At 57.5% G+C, this 13,091-nt stretch overlaps 1 protein-coding gene across 1 annotated transcript; it reads right to left on the bottom strand.

Annotated features, from left to right (window-relative positions):
* Positions 1-1,417: 1,417 nt before the first annotated feature.
* On the bottom strand, positions 1,418-12,862 carry WDR87 (WD repeat domain 87). The gene is made up of 7 exons (XM_081334547.1): positions 12,621-12,862; positions 12,096-12,263; positions 9,458-11,361; positions 7,331-8,132; positions 6,435-6,646; positions 5,528-5,865; positions 1,418-5,149 (listed from the first exon to the last, which is right to left on the bottom strand). The coding sequence occupies exons 1-7, from the start codon at positions 12,771-12,773 to the stop codon at positions 1,434-1,436; spliced, it is 7,293 nt and encodes a 2,430-aa protein (XP_081190673.1). The 5' UTR covers positions 12,774-12,862; the 3' UTR covers positions 1,418-1,433.
* Between the last annotated feature and the right edge of the window lie 229 nt (positions 12,863-13,091).

The raw sequence follows: 13,091 nt of genomic DNA on the forward strand, positions 1-13,091 counted from the left end.
TGATTAATGGAACCACCATTCTCCAAAGCGGCCAGGCCAACTTTGCAGCATGCCAGCATAACTAGCAGGCCCTGAGGCGGCTGCCTCCCTGGATCTCTCCCACCTGCCCCTCGGAAACATTTGCTCCTCCCGACAGGCAGGTGTCTGCAGTGCTGGCCTCTCCCGGACCAGATCAGGCCGCGGCTGTGACTCACGGAGAAGGGCACGCAGACGTGGGATGAGGCTGGGGCTTCCTGGGGTGCTGGGGCCCACGGCCTTTTCTGCCGGTCGAGGCTGGGGGATTTGTACTGTGATCTTGTGCTCAAAGCCCAGGCGAGCGACTTAGCCCACAGCCGCCGCCTGGCGCTTCCTGCCCGCCTCCCGTTCGGTGCGGAGGCGCTGGCGACTCTGGCCTCACACGAAGGGAGGCTGATGTGGTTCCCAGGACTGCCGGCGGGGAGTGGGACCTTCTCGGTTCCGGGACTGCTGCTGATCTATCCGGGATGCTCCCTCCACGTTCCCCTCGCCCGACAAAACGGGGAGGGGGAACCCGGGCCGGCCAGGCGGCAGCTACCCGGGGAGAGGGCTGCCTCGCGCCGGCCTCAACTGCTCATCGGTCCTCCCACCGCCCACCTGGCCGGCTAGCTCTTGCGGGGGTTCCGCGCCACTCGACCACCGCTGGCTCTGGCGCCCTATACTGGCCGCGGAGAGCGCCACCCTCCAGCCACCGCGGTGCGCTCTATGCGCAGACTGGGCGCCCTCAGGTGCGGCCCCGGGCCTGCAACCTACGTCTCCTCCCTTGGTTTACCGGGAGCTACCTCCGCAGCTGCCCCCGCGTCGGCGGCCCAGCCTTCGGACCTCCGCTTCCGCCGGCCGTCCCAGGCATCCTGCCCGGGAGAAAAGGGTGAAGCGGCCAGGATTGCGCGCCCGGCTGCTGCACTCGCTTGCCCGCGCTCCCTCCCTGCCCCCTCCCGCAGCCCCTGTCTCCTCCCCCACCCCCTTTCCTGTCTGCTGGTGTGCGATGTCACAAACATCATAATAATGAAAATATCTCCCTTTGTGCTCAATGTGCTACACTTATTTTGCCTACACCTGTCCTAGTCTTTCTGCCAAGTAGCAAAAGTGGCTTTATTTCATAATCACCATCCCTGTGAATATCCAGTCCAAGGAGATCTCTGTACCTGCTTCAGTGTATATGTTATAGTATATACTAATTGCACAAAAGCCCCACTCATTCTTCTCTCTGCTTGGTGCAGGGGACTAATATGTAAATAAATAATCAAGTGAACTTAAAACAATGAACCAGATGGCTTGAATAACTAATTTATTCTACAGTTTGCATAAATTGCTCTCTCCCCCCCACCACAAAAAAAACTCACAACACTCCGAGGCTATTCTTTAAACAAGAAAAAAGCAAAACAGAGCCGGTCCATGGGAACGAAGGTTGCGGAAAGCTATGAAGAGGGATGTGAATACACATAGAGGCTCATCTTCGGCAGCTTCCCCTTGGAGAAGGTCTTCCACTTGAGGTAGAGGGGACCAAAATGGGTGATGCCTTGCATCTTGAAGGGCTGCACATTGTTCTGGTAGCTGAGTGGGATGACGTGGTGGAAGGTCGGCTGTGGGGGCCGAAGCCGGGTGGAGTGAACAATCATCTCATAGAGGATCCTCTGGCCCAGGTTGGCTTGCGCCCTTTTCAGTCTCAGGCGGCTGCTGGGGATGTACTTGCGCTGGCGATGGCCACCCACCAAGAGCTGCTGGATCATGGCCCGGACCAGCGAGTTGCTCATGCCGTAGAGGTCAAGCAGCTTGGCTGCCTGCTCCTGCCACACGGCAGGCTCCGCTCCCTTCTCCTTCATGGATGCAATGGACAGGTACAGTCCCATGAAGGTCTCCCAGTCTACCCCCTTGGCCTCGTCCAGGCGGAAGATGTGCTGCCGGGCCCCCCGCCTGAGCATCTTCCGATGGAGGCGCCTGGTGGGCTTGGTCGTCTTGTACAGAGAGTCTTTGGGCAGGCGGTACCCCCTGGGCTGGGGGACCGCCAGGGATGGGCTCAGCTCCTCCTCGGTCTGCAGAAAGGCATGCCAGGCCTTCTCCCACTGTTGGCCCATGGACCACGTCAGCTTCCCACGGTCCCTTGCTGCCTTCTCCTTTCTCAGGGATGACTTCCTCGTGTCCGCCACCCTGGCCCCCTCTGGGCCCTCCCCCTCTCCCCCCTCCCTCTGCCCCCGCTCTTCTGCCCTGCCCTTCTTCTCCTCTGCCCGCGCTGGGAAGCCCAGCACGATGGGCCGTGATCTGAACTTGAGGCACCTCTCCCTGCGCTGCTGCTCCAGTCTTTCCTGCTGAGCCCTTTCCTGATCAGCCTGAAGCTTCCCAAGGGCCTGCCTGAGCTTCTTCCTCAGCCAGGCCCTCCGGTCCTCCTCCCGGCGCTGCTCCCGCCACTCCTCCCGGCGCACCTGTGGGCCCTCCTCCTGGGTCCAGGCCTTCTCCGCCTTCCGCTGCCAAGCCTGCAGCCAGACGTTGTTGGTCAGCCGCCTCTTCAGGTTCCTGGCCTGCAGCACAGCCAGGACAGACTTAAAAAGCCTCTTCATCCTGGCGCCATATTGCTTGGGGCTGGTGTTCCAGGGCTTGTGGGCCTCCACTGCCTCCCTGAGACATCCGAGGACAGACACCTGTTCTTCTGACGAGGACTCCTGCCTCTGCTCAGCTTCCTTTAACAGGTCCTCGGCTTTCTGGAGCAGAGCGTCAACCATCTCCTGCAGGTGTGCTGTTGAGGGGACCCCGACCAGGGATACCACACGGAAGAGGTTCCGGAAGGTGGTGGAATCCCTCCTGTGCAGCTTCTCTGGCTGAGTCAGGACTTCCAGAAGCAGCTGGGCCTGGTCAGTCAGCTCAGCCTCCAGTTCCGGAGCCTGGTCCATCTCCCACAGGGTCACTAAGGCTTCTCTTTCGTCTTCAGAGAGGAGCCCGATACTCTTGTCATCCAGGGCCTCCGGGGACCCCATCTTCTCTTTGTCAAAGAAGAGGGCCCTTTTCTCAGCCCACTCCTCTTCTTCCTGCTCCAGCTGCTTCTCCATCAACTTCACCTGGGCCAGCAGCTGGGCTCTTACCTCAACCAACTCCAGGAGTCTTTCCTCTGGCATGTCCAGCATGGCAGTTTCGGCCAGATCCTGGGCCCTGGTCTCGGCCAGTTCCCGGGCCCTGGCTTCAGCCAGCTCCAGAAGTCTCACTTCATCTATCTGTATAGCCTCTTCTTCAGCTAGCTCCAGAACTTTGGCCTCATCTATTTCTATTTTGGCCAACATGGCCAATTCCATGGCCCTTTCCTTGGCCAGTTCCTCAGCTATTACCAGCACCAGTTCCTGGAGCCTTTCCTCTGCCAGGTTCCCCTCCAGACCCTCAGACTGGACGATCTTTTCCGCCTCCTCCAGTGCCCTCTCCATCACCTCCTCCACTGCTTTCTGATGAGCTTCCTCCAGCACCTTCTCCCAAGCTTCCACCAGGGCCTTCTTTCGGGCATCAAGCAATGTCCGGTCTCTGGCCTCAGCCAGGGCTATCTGGCGGGCTTCCTCCAGAGCTCTCTCCTTCACCTCTTCTAGGGCTTCCTGCAAAGCTCTGGCCTTCAGTTCGTCTCTCATTCTGGCCTTGCCTTCTGTCCTCATTTCAGTCAGCGTGTCCTCTGACAGCTGGGCCAGGATCCTCTCAGAGTCCGTCAGGAGGGGCTTCTTCTGCAGCTCCTCCACACTGGGCAGCTCCTCCAGGCTTCTTTCTGCTTCCGCCACTTCCTCTGCCTCCTCCTCTTCGCCTGCAGGCCGTCCGGCCTTGTACACGGTCACGTCTTTTCCTCTCCTTTCAGCAGCCTCCCTTTCCTTCAGCCTCTGAGGTTCTGCTGCTCGTGCTCTGCCTCTGGAGGGCTTCTGCTCCTTCTCCAGGGGGCGTTCCCGCTCCTTCTCCAGGGGGTGTTCCTGCTCTTTCTCCAGGGGGCGTTCCCGCTCTTTCTCCAGGGGGCGTTCCCGCTCTTTTCTCCTGGCAGGCAACTGCTCCTTGCTCCGAGCAAGCTCCTGCTCTCTGGCCTTGGCCACCGATTCCTGCCTCCTTTTGGCAAACTCTTCCATTTTGGCAGCCCACTTCTTGGACAACTTAGCAGTCCGCCTCGCCTCTTTTTCAGAGGCCACTTGGAATAGCTTGCCCTCTTTAGCTGCATGCTCCCGGAGCCTCTTCTTCTCTGCCCCCCTGTCTCTCTCCTCCGCTTCCTCCCCCAGTCCCTTCTCTGCCTCATCCTGGCTGAGCTCATCTGTCTCTGAGCTGCTGGAGACGGCTCCGGCCGTCCTCACGGCCAAGATGGTTTCCAAGCTCTCCGCCGAAGACTGGAGCCACGACTCCTTCAGTGAAAGCTTGATGAAGTCGTCCATGTATTTTTTCCAGGCGGGTGTCTCTGTGGTCAGCTTTTCCTGGGAGCTGAGGAGGGCCTGGCTGAGGTTGGTCAAGAGCTCCCAGGAGAGGTTCTGGCCAGCAAGGGCAATTCGGGCAGAGGCCAGGAAGTCCTCCCCTGCAGTGCGCCCCTCAACCGAGGGGGCGATGCGCAGCATCATCAGTTTGTAGAGGTCGTTGCGCCAGTTGGATTTGTCAGTCGCATACTGCTGCTTAGGATCGATAAGGTTGCCTTTGGCAGGGGGCACCAGGGGCACCAGGGGCAGCGTGGGTGGCTCCATGGGGCTGGGCTTGGCCTGCATCAGGCTGCTGCCAGCCTTGGGTTTTGCTGGAGGCACTGCCACCACTGGTGCCGATTGTTCCTTCCGGACCTTCATGCTCTTCAGCATCTCCGTGTACAGCTGCGTGCGGGTGTCTCGGCGCTGCAGGAGGACAGGCTGGGCCTGCTTGCGCTGCTTCCTGAGCCTGCGGACATGTTGGGAAGAGGTGGCCGGGACCTTGGGCTGCCATAGCTTCTCCTTTTCACGCTGCGCCTTCTTGGCGGCCCGCAGCTCCCGCGAGGCAGAGCTGCCGCTGCTCACGGTAGGGGAGCCGCTGGTGCTGGTGGTGCGCTGGCTGGGGCTGCTGCTGCTGCTCTCTGGGGCTTCAGGGGTCAGCGTGATGGCAGCCCCCTTCCCTCGGGCCTGCTGGATGCGGGGCAGCTTCCTGGGGGAGCTCTGCCTGGCTTCCTCAGTGGTAGCTGTGGGGGCAATGGGAGAGACAAGATGAAAGGAGGGAGGGAGGGGGCAAACAAGCAAAGCGGACACCTCAGAAGTAGACAATCCCCTCCCCCACTGGTTTCCGGGATCTGTGTGAAGATGAATTTCCTTTTCTGGAGCAGTGGGAATTGTCCCCCATCAGAGCAAAGGGTTCTGTATGGTCGGGAGTCAAGATGGCCTCCCCCTCAGGATCCAGGCACTGAGCCTACAAGAATCTCTGGGGTGCCTCCAAAGCCTTCGGACATTGTTGGAGCGTAGCCACAGACCGCTGGCCTTAGAGGCCACAAGTCCCCCCAGGAAGACATGTGGGGGGGGCTGCAGGGAAGCCACACTGCCACAAAGGCACAAGATTGTATTACCTCGAGCCTCGGGCTCTTTCCTACCAGAGCGGCCAAAGAGCCCCAGCCACCGGACACGGCCTGCTTCTGGTCCCTCTGGCTCTCCGTACTCCTCAGCCACTTTTCCAGACATGCGTCTGCGCCGGGAAGGGGGAGGGTACCCCAAGAGCTGCGCCTCTGGCGGGGGGCACTCAGACATGAGGAAGAGATTGGCTGTCAGCTGATTCTCCACACAGGTCATCAGCCTCTCGGTGCCCTCCGTCAAGGCATAGACGGCTTCATCCTTCGACTCAGCCACGATGCCGGCAGCTCTCACCCTGCGAGGAAAAGCACCTCTTTCTTTCTGACTCAGCACCGTCCTGGAAAGGCAGAGAGACCTGTGTGAAGGAGGGTCCTTCCCACCCTGGAAACCTTCCTGCTCCACAGGAAGACGAGCATCGTTCGGTTCCTTGAGGAAAACCTGGTCCCCAAAGGCCTTTGGCAGCTCTTTTGGACCTGCCCTAAGTGGAGAGGAAACCAGCCCCCAGGGCCTCAGGATGGGGGGCATCTTTTAGCCCCTTAGACAGGCCCACGGCCTATCTTGGTAGGTAAAACCACACAAAAGGATACGACTGCCCTGACAGATCAGCCCAACTCCTGTCTGTTTCTCATAGGGGACACCCAGAAGACTCTGGGATGCTTGGAAGCCAGAGTGGAAATAGAGGGGGAGGGGAGACAGCTGGAATTGGGGACTGCCCCAGTGGGTCCTCAGGGCCAGGAAGGGATCCAACTACCCAGATTAATGGCCATCTGAAGGGAGTCAGATGCACAGATTAATCGCCCACTGCAAGGTTGGGCAAGAGACCCTTCCAGGACCTCCCCCGGCCAGAGACAGAAGAGCAAGAGCGGGACACGTCTATTGCCCCCATCCAGGCAGGGAAGGACTCACAGGTCTTCCAGGCTCATTGCTGCCAGCCGCTGCATTTCCTGTTTCAGGACAAACTTGTCAGTGATGCCGGCCACCGAGTCAAGCAAGGAACGGGCCAGGTCCCGCACGTTCCTGTTCTCGTCCAGCAGGGCCCGAGCCAGGGCTACCACCTCTTGTTCGCCCAGGAGGTCCATCTTCCCCAAGGCCTCCCAGGCCGCTAGCCGCATCCTCACCTGGGAAACGAGATGCCTGAGCTGAACCAGAATGGTCTGAGCTAGACCTGGATCTGGCTCAGGCCAACCTCTACAAGGATTGGTGCCCCGTCAGTAACCCAGTTGGTTATTCATTTGCAGCAGTACTGGCTAAATAACAATGCTGGTCAAAGACTAAGCAGGTGTGGTTGAAGGCAGGAGTTTCAGACTCTGGAAATGCCTCAGAGCAGCTCTCAAGGCCTCCTGAGATGCCGAGCCCAAAGCCTCCTGGCCCCCTGAGCCAGCTGCTCTTCCCTCTGCCTTGAACCCCTGAAGGGCAGGAGAGAAAAGTTGGATACCCCATCGTCACCCCTGGATGTTCCTGTCCAACCTGCTAGATAGGTACTAGCCCTGCAGCTCCTGAAAAGCAGCTGCTTCTCCCTGGGAGGTGGAGACCTCCTGCCTTTTCCTGCTCAGTGAGTCCCCAGTGTTGTCACTTGGCTCTGGCTGTGCATCCATCCTGGGCTGGGGGGGGAGAGGAAGAACTGCCTCCTCCTCCTCCTCCTCCTCCTCCTCCTCCTCCTCTTCCTCCATCTCACCTAGTGAACATCCAACTGTCATTCTCCTACCTCTCCTCCCTGTCATTCCAAGGAGGAAGTGGACAGTGCTGGCCAAGGACCCCCCCCCAAAGGTGCCTTAACTGTCCCCAGTCCTGCCTGCCCTGACCTCCTTGTGTGTGGTGTCTTGGATGAGGCGCTCAAAGGCTACTTCCTGTATGGAGGAGGGCAGTGTGTAAGACTCGGAAAGCTGCACCAGCGCAGAGGTGCAGAGCAGGTAGGTGGAGTAGGGGACATTGTCCATGAGGTTGAGGATGGCCTTCACGACGGAGGGCAGGCTGGTGTCGCTGGGCTTGTGCCTCAGCCAAGGCTTGGTCATGATCTCTGCCAGCAGGTCCCGTTGGCCCCTCATGCCCGAAGGCGTCTGCTTCATTTTCTGAGCCTTTCTCTTCCGCGCCTTCTCCACCACCTCGGATGTGTCCCACTCTGGCATCTGGACCTTGACCAGCTTCCTCTTGGGCAGGGGGTCCCGGCTTGACAGCAAGGGGCACCAGAGATCGGGAGGAGTCCCTTTGGGGAAGAGCCGAGCCCGGATGATTGAGTTGGGGACATAGCCGTCGGGTGCCATCGGCCAGGAGTGCCCCTCCTGGAACCGAATGGTCTGGAGCAAGGGGACGTGCTCCACCATCCGCGGGAGGCCACGGTAAGGCGGTGAGGAAGTGAGTTTTTTCTCCAGAGAAGGCCTGAGAGTGGGCTGAGAAATGAGCTGGTATTCCACTGCAAACTCTGGCAGGGTCTCCTTGGGGGGTGGCGGAGGCAGCCCATAGAAATCGGGGCCAGGAAAGACGCTTGCATCCCTGCCAATGAACTCCACCACCCTGGCCACATTCTTCTCAATCGCCACCTCCTTGTGGTTGGTGAGGGGCTCCATCCGCTCAAACCTCTTGGCCTGCTTGCCTACCTGGAGGTACCTGAACAAGGAAGGACAATGGTGCATGAGAAGTAGAAGCTACCTCTTTTTTCTAACCACACAGCACGTCATGCCTGACCTCTCAAGAAGTTCACCAGCAGACACCCACTTGCTGCCCCATAGGTAGGTTAGACTATAACTCCCAGAATTTGTAGCCCAAATATGGGCATCAGACTGAAAATGGTGGCCATGCCATCTCCCAGCTTGGTTCCCCAACAGTGCTCAATGCCCCCATCTTTAATGAAAAAGCCTCACTTTTTCATCCATCCTCAAAGGATCCGGTTCCCACAAACTTCCCAGTTTCCCTCTCCACCAGCTCCTCTTCTTCAAAATGGTCCTCAAGCAGTAACAGCGTCTGGGCCACCCACAAGCACCCCCACGGTCCATTTGCTCCTTCCCCTCACGGTCTACTGGCACAGAAGAGGAAACTGGGCGACTGTGGGTGGATACTCGGTATGGCGGGGAAGGATGGCAGCCAAAACAGCTGTCCCTTGCCAGGGAGACCGACCGGCTCAGTCTTTCTGCCCCGACTCTTCCAAAGCACCACAGCCGCATCAAATGATGACACCCACAAGGAAAAGGGGGGCACCGTCCCACTGTGCCTCTTTGGAGCAATCATCTACGTAAATCAGACCTCAGACGGATGTGAGCTTACAGTCCAACCAAGCTGACCATTTGAAGCATGGATGAGTGAAAAAGCCAGGCCCCCGAAGAGTCACACCAATTGCATGTGGTAGATGTGGGGAAAACCTTTGGCCAATGAGCAGGTTTGCATCCACTCTCCAAAGGATACAGTAATGGTTAAACAAAGCACTACAAAAAGCAGAAAAAACAGAAACCTGCAAATATCTGGAATATGCAAAGGCAGCTGTTCTCCAGAAAAAAAATCATAAAACACCAGAAAATTCAAATCCCAACACCTGTTAAGCCAACAAGCTGCAGTTACATGAGAGAGAGAGAGAGAGAGAGAGAGAGAGAGAGAGAGGAGGGAGGGAGGGAGAGGGAGGGAGAGAGAGGGAGAGAGAGGGAGGGAGGGAGGGAGAGAGAGGGAGGGAGGGAGAGAGAGAGAAGGGGAAGGGAGGGAGAGGGAGGGAGGGAGGGAGAGAGAGAGAGGGAGAGAGAGAGAGAGAGAGGGAGGGAGGGAGAGAGAGGGAGAGAGAGGGAGGGAGGGAGGGAGAGAGAGGGAGGGAGGGAGAGAGAGAGGGGGGACGGAGGGAGGGAGAGGGAGGGAGGGAGGGAGAAAGAGAGAGAGAGAGAGAGAGAGAGAGAGAGAGAGAGAGAGAGATTTAGCCATCCCACCAAAACACAATGAATGAAACCACTTACTTGGGCACAAAAACTATATCGAAGGTAAGAAGGAAGCAGGGGAGGAAGGGCAGTGGGTATTCAACAACATCATCCATTACACGGTGGGTCAACAGCCGGGTGAGATGCTTCCTTGGCAGGTACATAACACATGAGATGAAGTAGATATCCGTGTTACAGCCGACCACCAAGTCCCCCCGTGGGTTGGCAAAGCAGACACGGCTGAATTTGAGGGTGGTGTCAAACTCCACCAACATTTTTCCCAGGATGTCCCAAATGCGCACGGAGCCATCCGAGCCGCCGGTCACCAATATGCTCAGGGTGTGGCAGTAGTCGAAAGAGGTGATGGTGCTTGAATGCATGGCTGCTGTCTCCTTCCAGAAGGGGTTGTTCTCACCAGGAACCAAGGCTGCCTGGCGCCACAGCCGGACTCGGTTCTGCTCTGTCAAGGCACAGATGTAGCCAGGGATGAGCAGGAGAATGTTGATCCTGCAGTTGGTGCTGGGAATGACAACCAGAGGGAGCACCTCCAGGAGGCTGTTCTTCTTCAAAATCACTTCCGAGAGGACGATGTATTCATCGAGTCCGTAGGAGCAGAGGAAGGAGGCTTCCCTTGAATGGTACGACAGGTACCCTGAGCCTGAGAGGCTGCTGAGGGCCACCACATTGCCATCGTGCAGTTTGCGACCGCCCATTCGATAGAGCTGCTGAGTGATGGAGCGCACTTTGCCACTCTTGAACCCACTGAAGATGAAGCTGGTGGTTCGGCCGTTCAGGTCCAGACGGCTGTAGGCCAAGCACAGAACCTTGTCGTCCACGCTGTCTGTGGTACGCAAAACGTACTTGATTGGGCAAGGGTTCTTGGTGGTATCCAACACATAGATGTCACTTGTGCCCATTGTCACCAAGAGTTCCTCCCGATCTGGGTCATAAACATAGTCCAGAGCTTTTTCTAGCAGCTGGAAGGGCCAGGTAACAAACAACATTTCACCTGTCACAGGGGATAAGAATCGGATGATCCCGTCTTCAGTGGCGGCCAGGATGCGGGCCTTGTCTGGTCCACACTGTACACGCACCAACCTCTTGAGGATCGATTTGCTTCTGTTGAAGAGCTGGTAGAAATTGTTGACTGTACGGATGGAGAAGGTGTACTGGGTACGGAGGAAGAAAGTCTGCTCATTGAGGAACTGTACCTGGAAGACTTCCTCACCAATGTCCACCCGTCGGAGAAGCTCACAAGTCATCAGGTTCCACTCCTTTAGCATTCCATCCAAGGAGGCAGTCATGAAGCTGTGCACAGAGATCCGGATGATTATGTTGCTAATGGCACTCTGGTGGGCCTTGAATTGGTTGATGTGGGTCCTTGTATCAAAGTTCCACACCTTGACCTCCCCAGCCAGGTCTCCTGTATAGAGGAAATTCTGGGGCCAATAAGCAGCACAGCAAGTGAGGGAGACACCTTGGCTCATCTGGAAGGTGCAGATCTGGGCTTTGGTTTGGTAGTCATACACCCGAATAATGTTCTCGCAAAGGGCCACCAGCATCCTCCGCTCCTGCTCCACCCTGAGAAAGTGCACAAACTCACCAGTTGCAACATATACTTCCTGCGTGACACTCATAGAGGGAACCTCCAACATCAAAAAGGTCCAAAAAGCCAGCACTCCAATGGCACCAGAAATCAGTTCACACGTTTCAGGACTGTAGCACAGGCTGGTGACTGAATAGGGGGAAGACATCTTGGAGAGCAGCTTGAAGTCCCGAGTATGGTCCCCAAAGAAGCGAAAGTGGATGTCATCACAGTAGGCCACAAGGAGGTGCACGTGGGGGACATAGGTGATGGTGAGGACCCCCGGATGCTCATCTAAGGTATACATTTTCTCAGTCACTGAAGTCTCGTCCTTCATGTTATAACTCCAGACACGCACCTGCCAGGAAAGAGGAAGGGTTAGAGTCAGCCAAAGTGGCTGTTCAGGGAACAGGGAGGTTGGGCGCACACTTTCTTCCATTCGAGGTTTCTGCTCACCTGCCCTGTCAAGCCCTTCAACCCAGCGCAGCTTGGACTCCTACAGCAAAGGGAGAGGCTGGACGGGCAGAGTGTAAAGGCCCACCCTCCTCAGCCCGGCCTGCAGAGGGGCCAGAGCAGGAGGCTGGGAAAACAAGAACTGGGCCGCCAGGGCGTCTTTGCTCAGAGGGAGAAAAGGGGTCTGGGAGATCAGGATCTTGTCTAACTGTGAAAGAGGATGCCACTGCAATCTGTGCATCTTGGGCACAAGGAGGATGACTTGCTGATTCGTTTGACCACCAGGAGTGGGGCACAAAGGGCAAATGGCTCAGGGTGGCTTAAGCCAGCTTAGAGAACATAGGACCAGAGAGGCCTCAGGCATGGTGTGAGGGGAGGGAAACCAGCCGGGTCCTCCTTTAAAGCAGGTCAGGCACAACTGAGGAGGCCCAGGCTCCAGCAGCCCTTTACAGTGCCAGGCCGGGAAAGTTCCGGGTGCAGATAGGGAGAGGAAGGCTAGCAAGAGCCCATTGAAGTGGCCTGCTCTGATCAAGCAGAGATCCGAAGGCTGGTAGCCTTGGCCTGCAGGCAGCCTTAGCAGTAGAACCTCTGGACCCACTCAGGGCAACCTCTTTCCCGAGTGGGGTCACTCGCACTCACCTTGCTCCGCTTGGCCCTCCTCCAGGTGAAGGAGGCAAAGAAGTTCCCCTGCTCAGTTGCGTAGTAGCAGAAGAGGGGCATGTAGCTGGGGAAGCAGCTCTCCCGGAAGACAATGCTGGGCCTGTCGCTCAGGAGAAAGGGGGTCCCCTCGGCCCCGTCCGGCAAGGCCTGGCCAAGAGGGAGGAGAGGCAGGACTCACACAGGGGCTGGAGAGGTTGGGGGGGGGGCAGCACTGAGCGAGGGGCAGGGGGGCTGGCAAAGAGGGGGGCTAGAAAATGCTACTGGCTGGCTGCTGGCACACTGCATGCTGTCCAGGAACAGCAAGGCCAGAGGCAGCCTCCCCATCGCTTGAGGGTCAAACAATCCCCTTCTCAGGATGCTGTCCCCATTCTCCTTTTCCAAGAAACCTGATTCATTGAGATCCTGGCCTTGATCCCCACTCCGTGTCCCAGTCCCCCACCCTGCCCCACGGCCCCCTCCCGTTCTGGGCCAAGAAGATTCCCAGAGTGGTTTCGGGACTGTCACCTTTTGTAGCTCCAGCCTCCTCCTGAGTTGCTTCTGGAGCTCCTTCCATTGAGGCACGACACGGACCGGGACTTTCAGCATCCTGTCCCTGCTGGCAGCTCCCCTGGTAGCAGGCTGGAAAACACGGATCTGCCCAGAGAGGAGGGTGGGCATTGGCTCATTTATCATAGAGCTCCACTATTTTTTGTGGAAGAGGCCATAATGGCTTGGCTATAAACCATAACAGCTACTAGGTCCTGAAGCAAACAAACCACACGAAAATGGCTTGATCCCAGCCAGCCACCGGAAAAGCGGAACAAGCTCAGAAGGGCCTCTAGAGGTGAGCACCCCTGCTGGGGGTGACATAAACTGCTTGATTTTGGTTTTTTTTTTTTTACAAAACAGTGGCAGCCATCCTCCTCCTTTTCAGAAGCTTTTTCTCAGTGTCCCAATCTCCCCTTTCAGCCCTGAGATTTACGGAGGGTCTCCCCT

This window comes from Vipera berus (genome assembly GCF_964194415.1).
Source record: "Vipera berus genome assembly, chromosome: 9".
In the NCBI taxonomy this organism is placed as follows: domain Eukaryota; kingdom Metazoa; phylum Chordata; class Lepidosauria; order Squamata; family Viperidae; genus Vipera; species Vipera berus.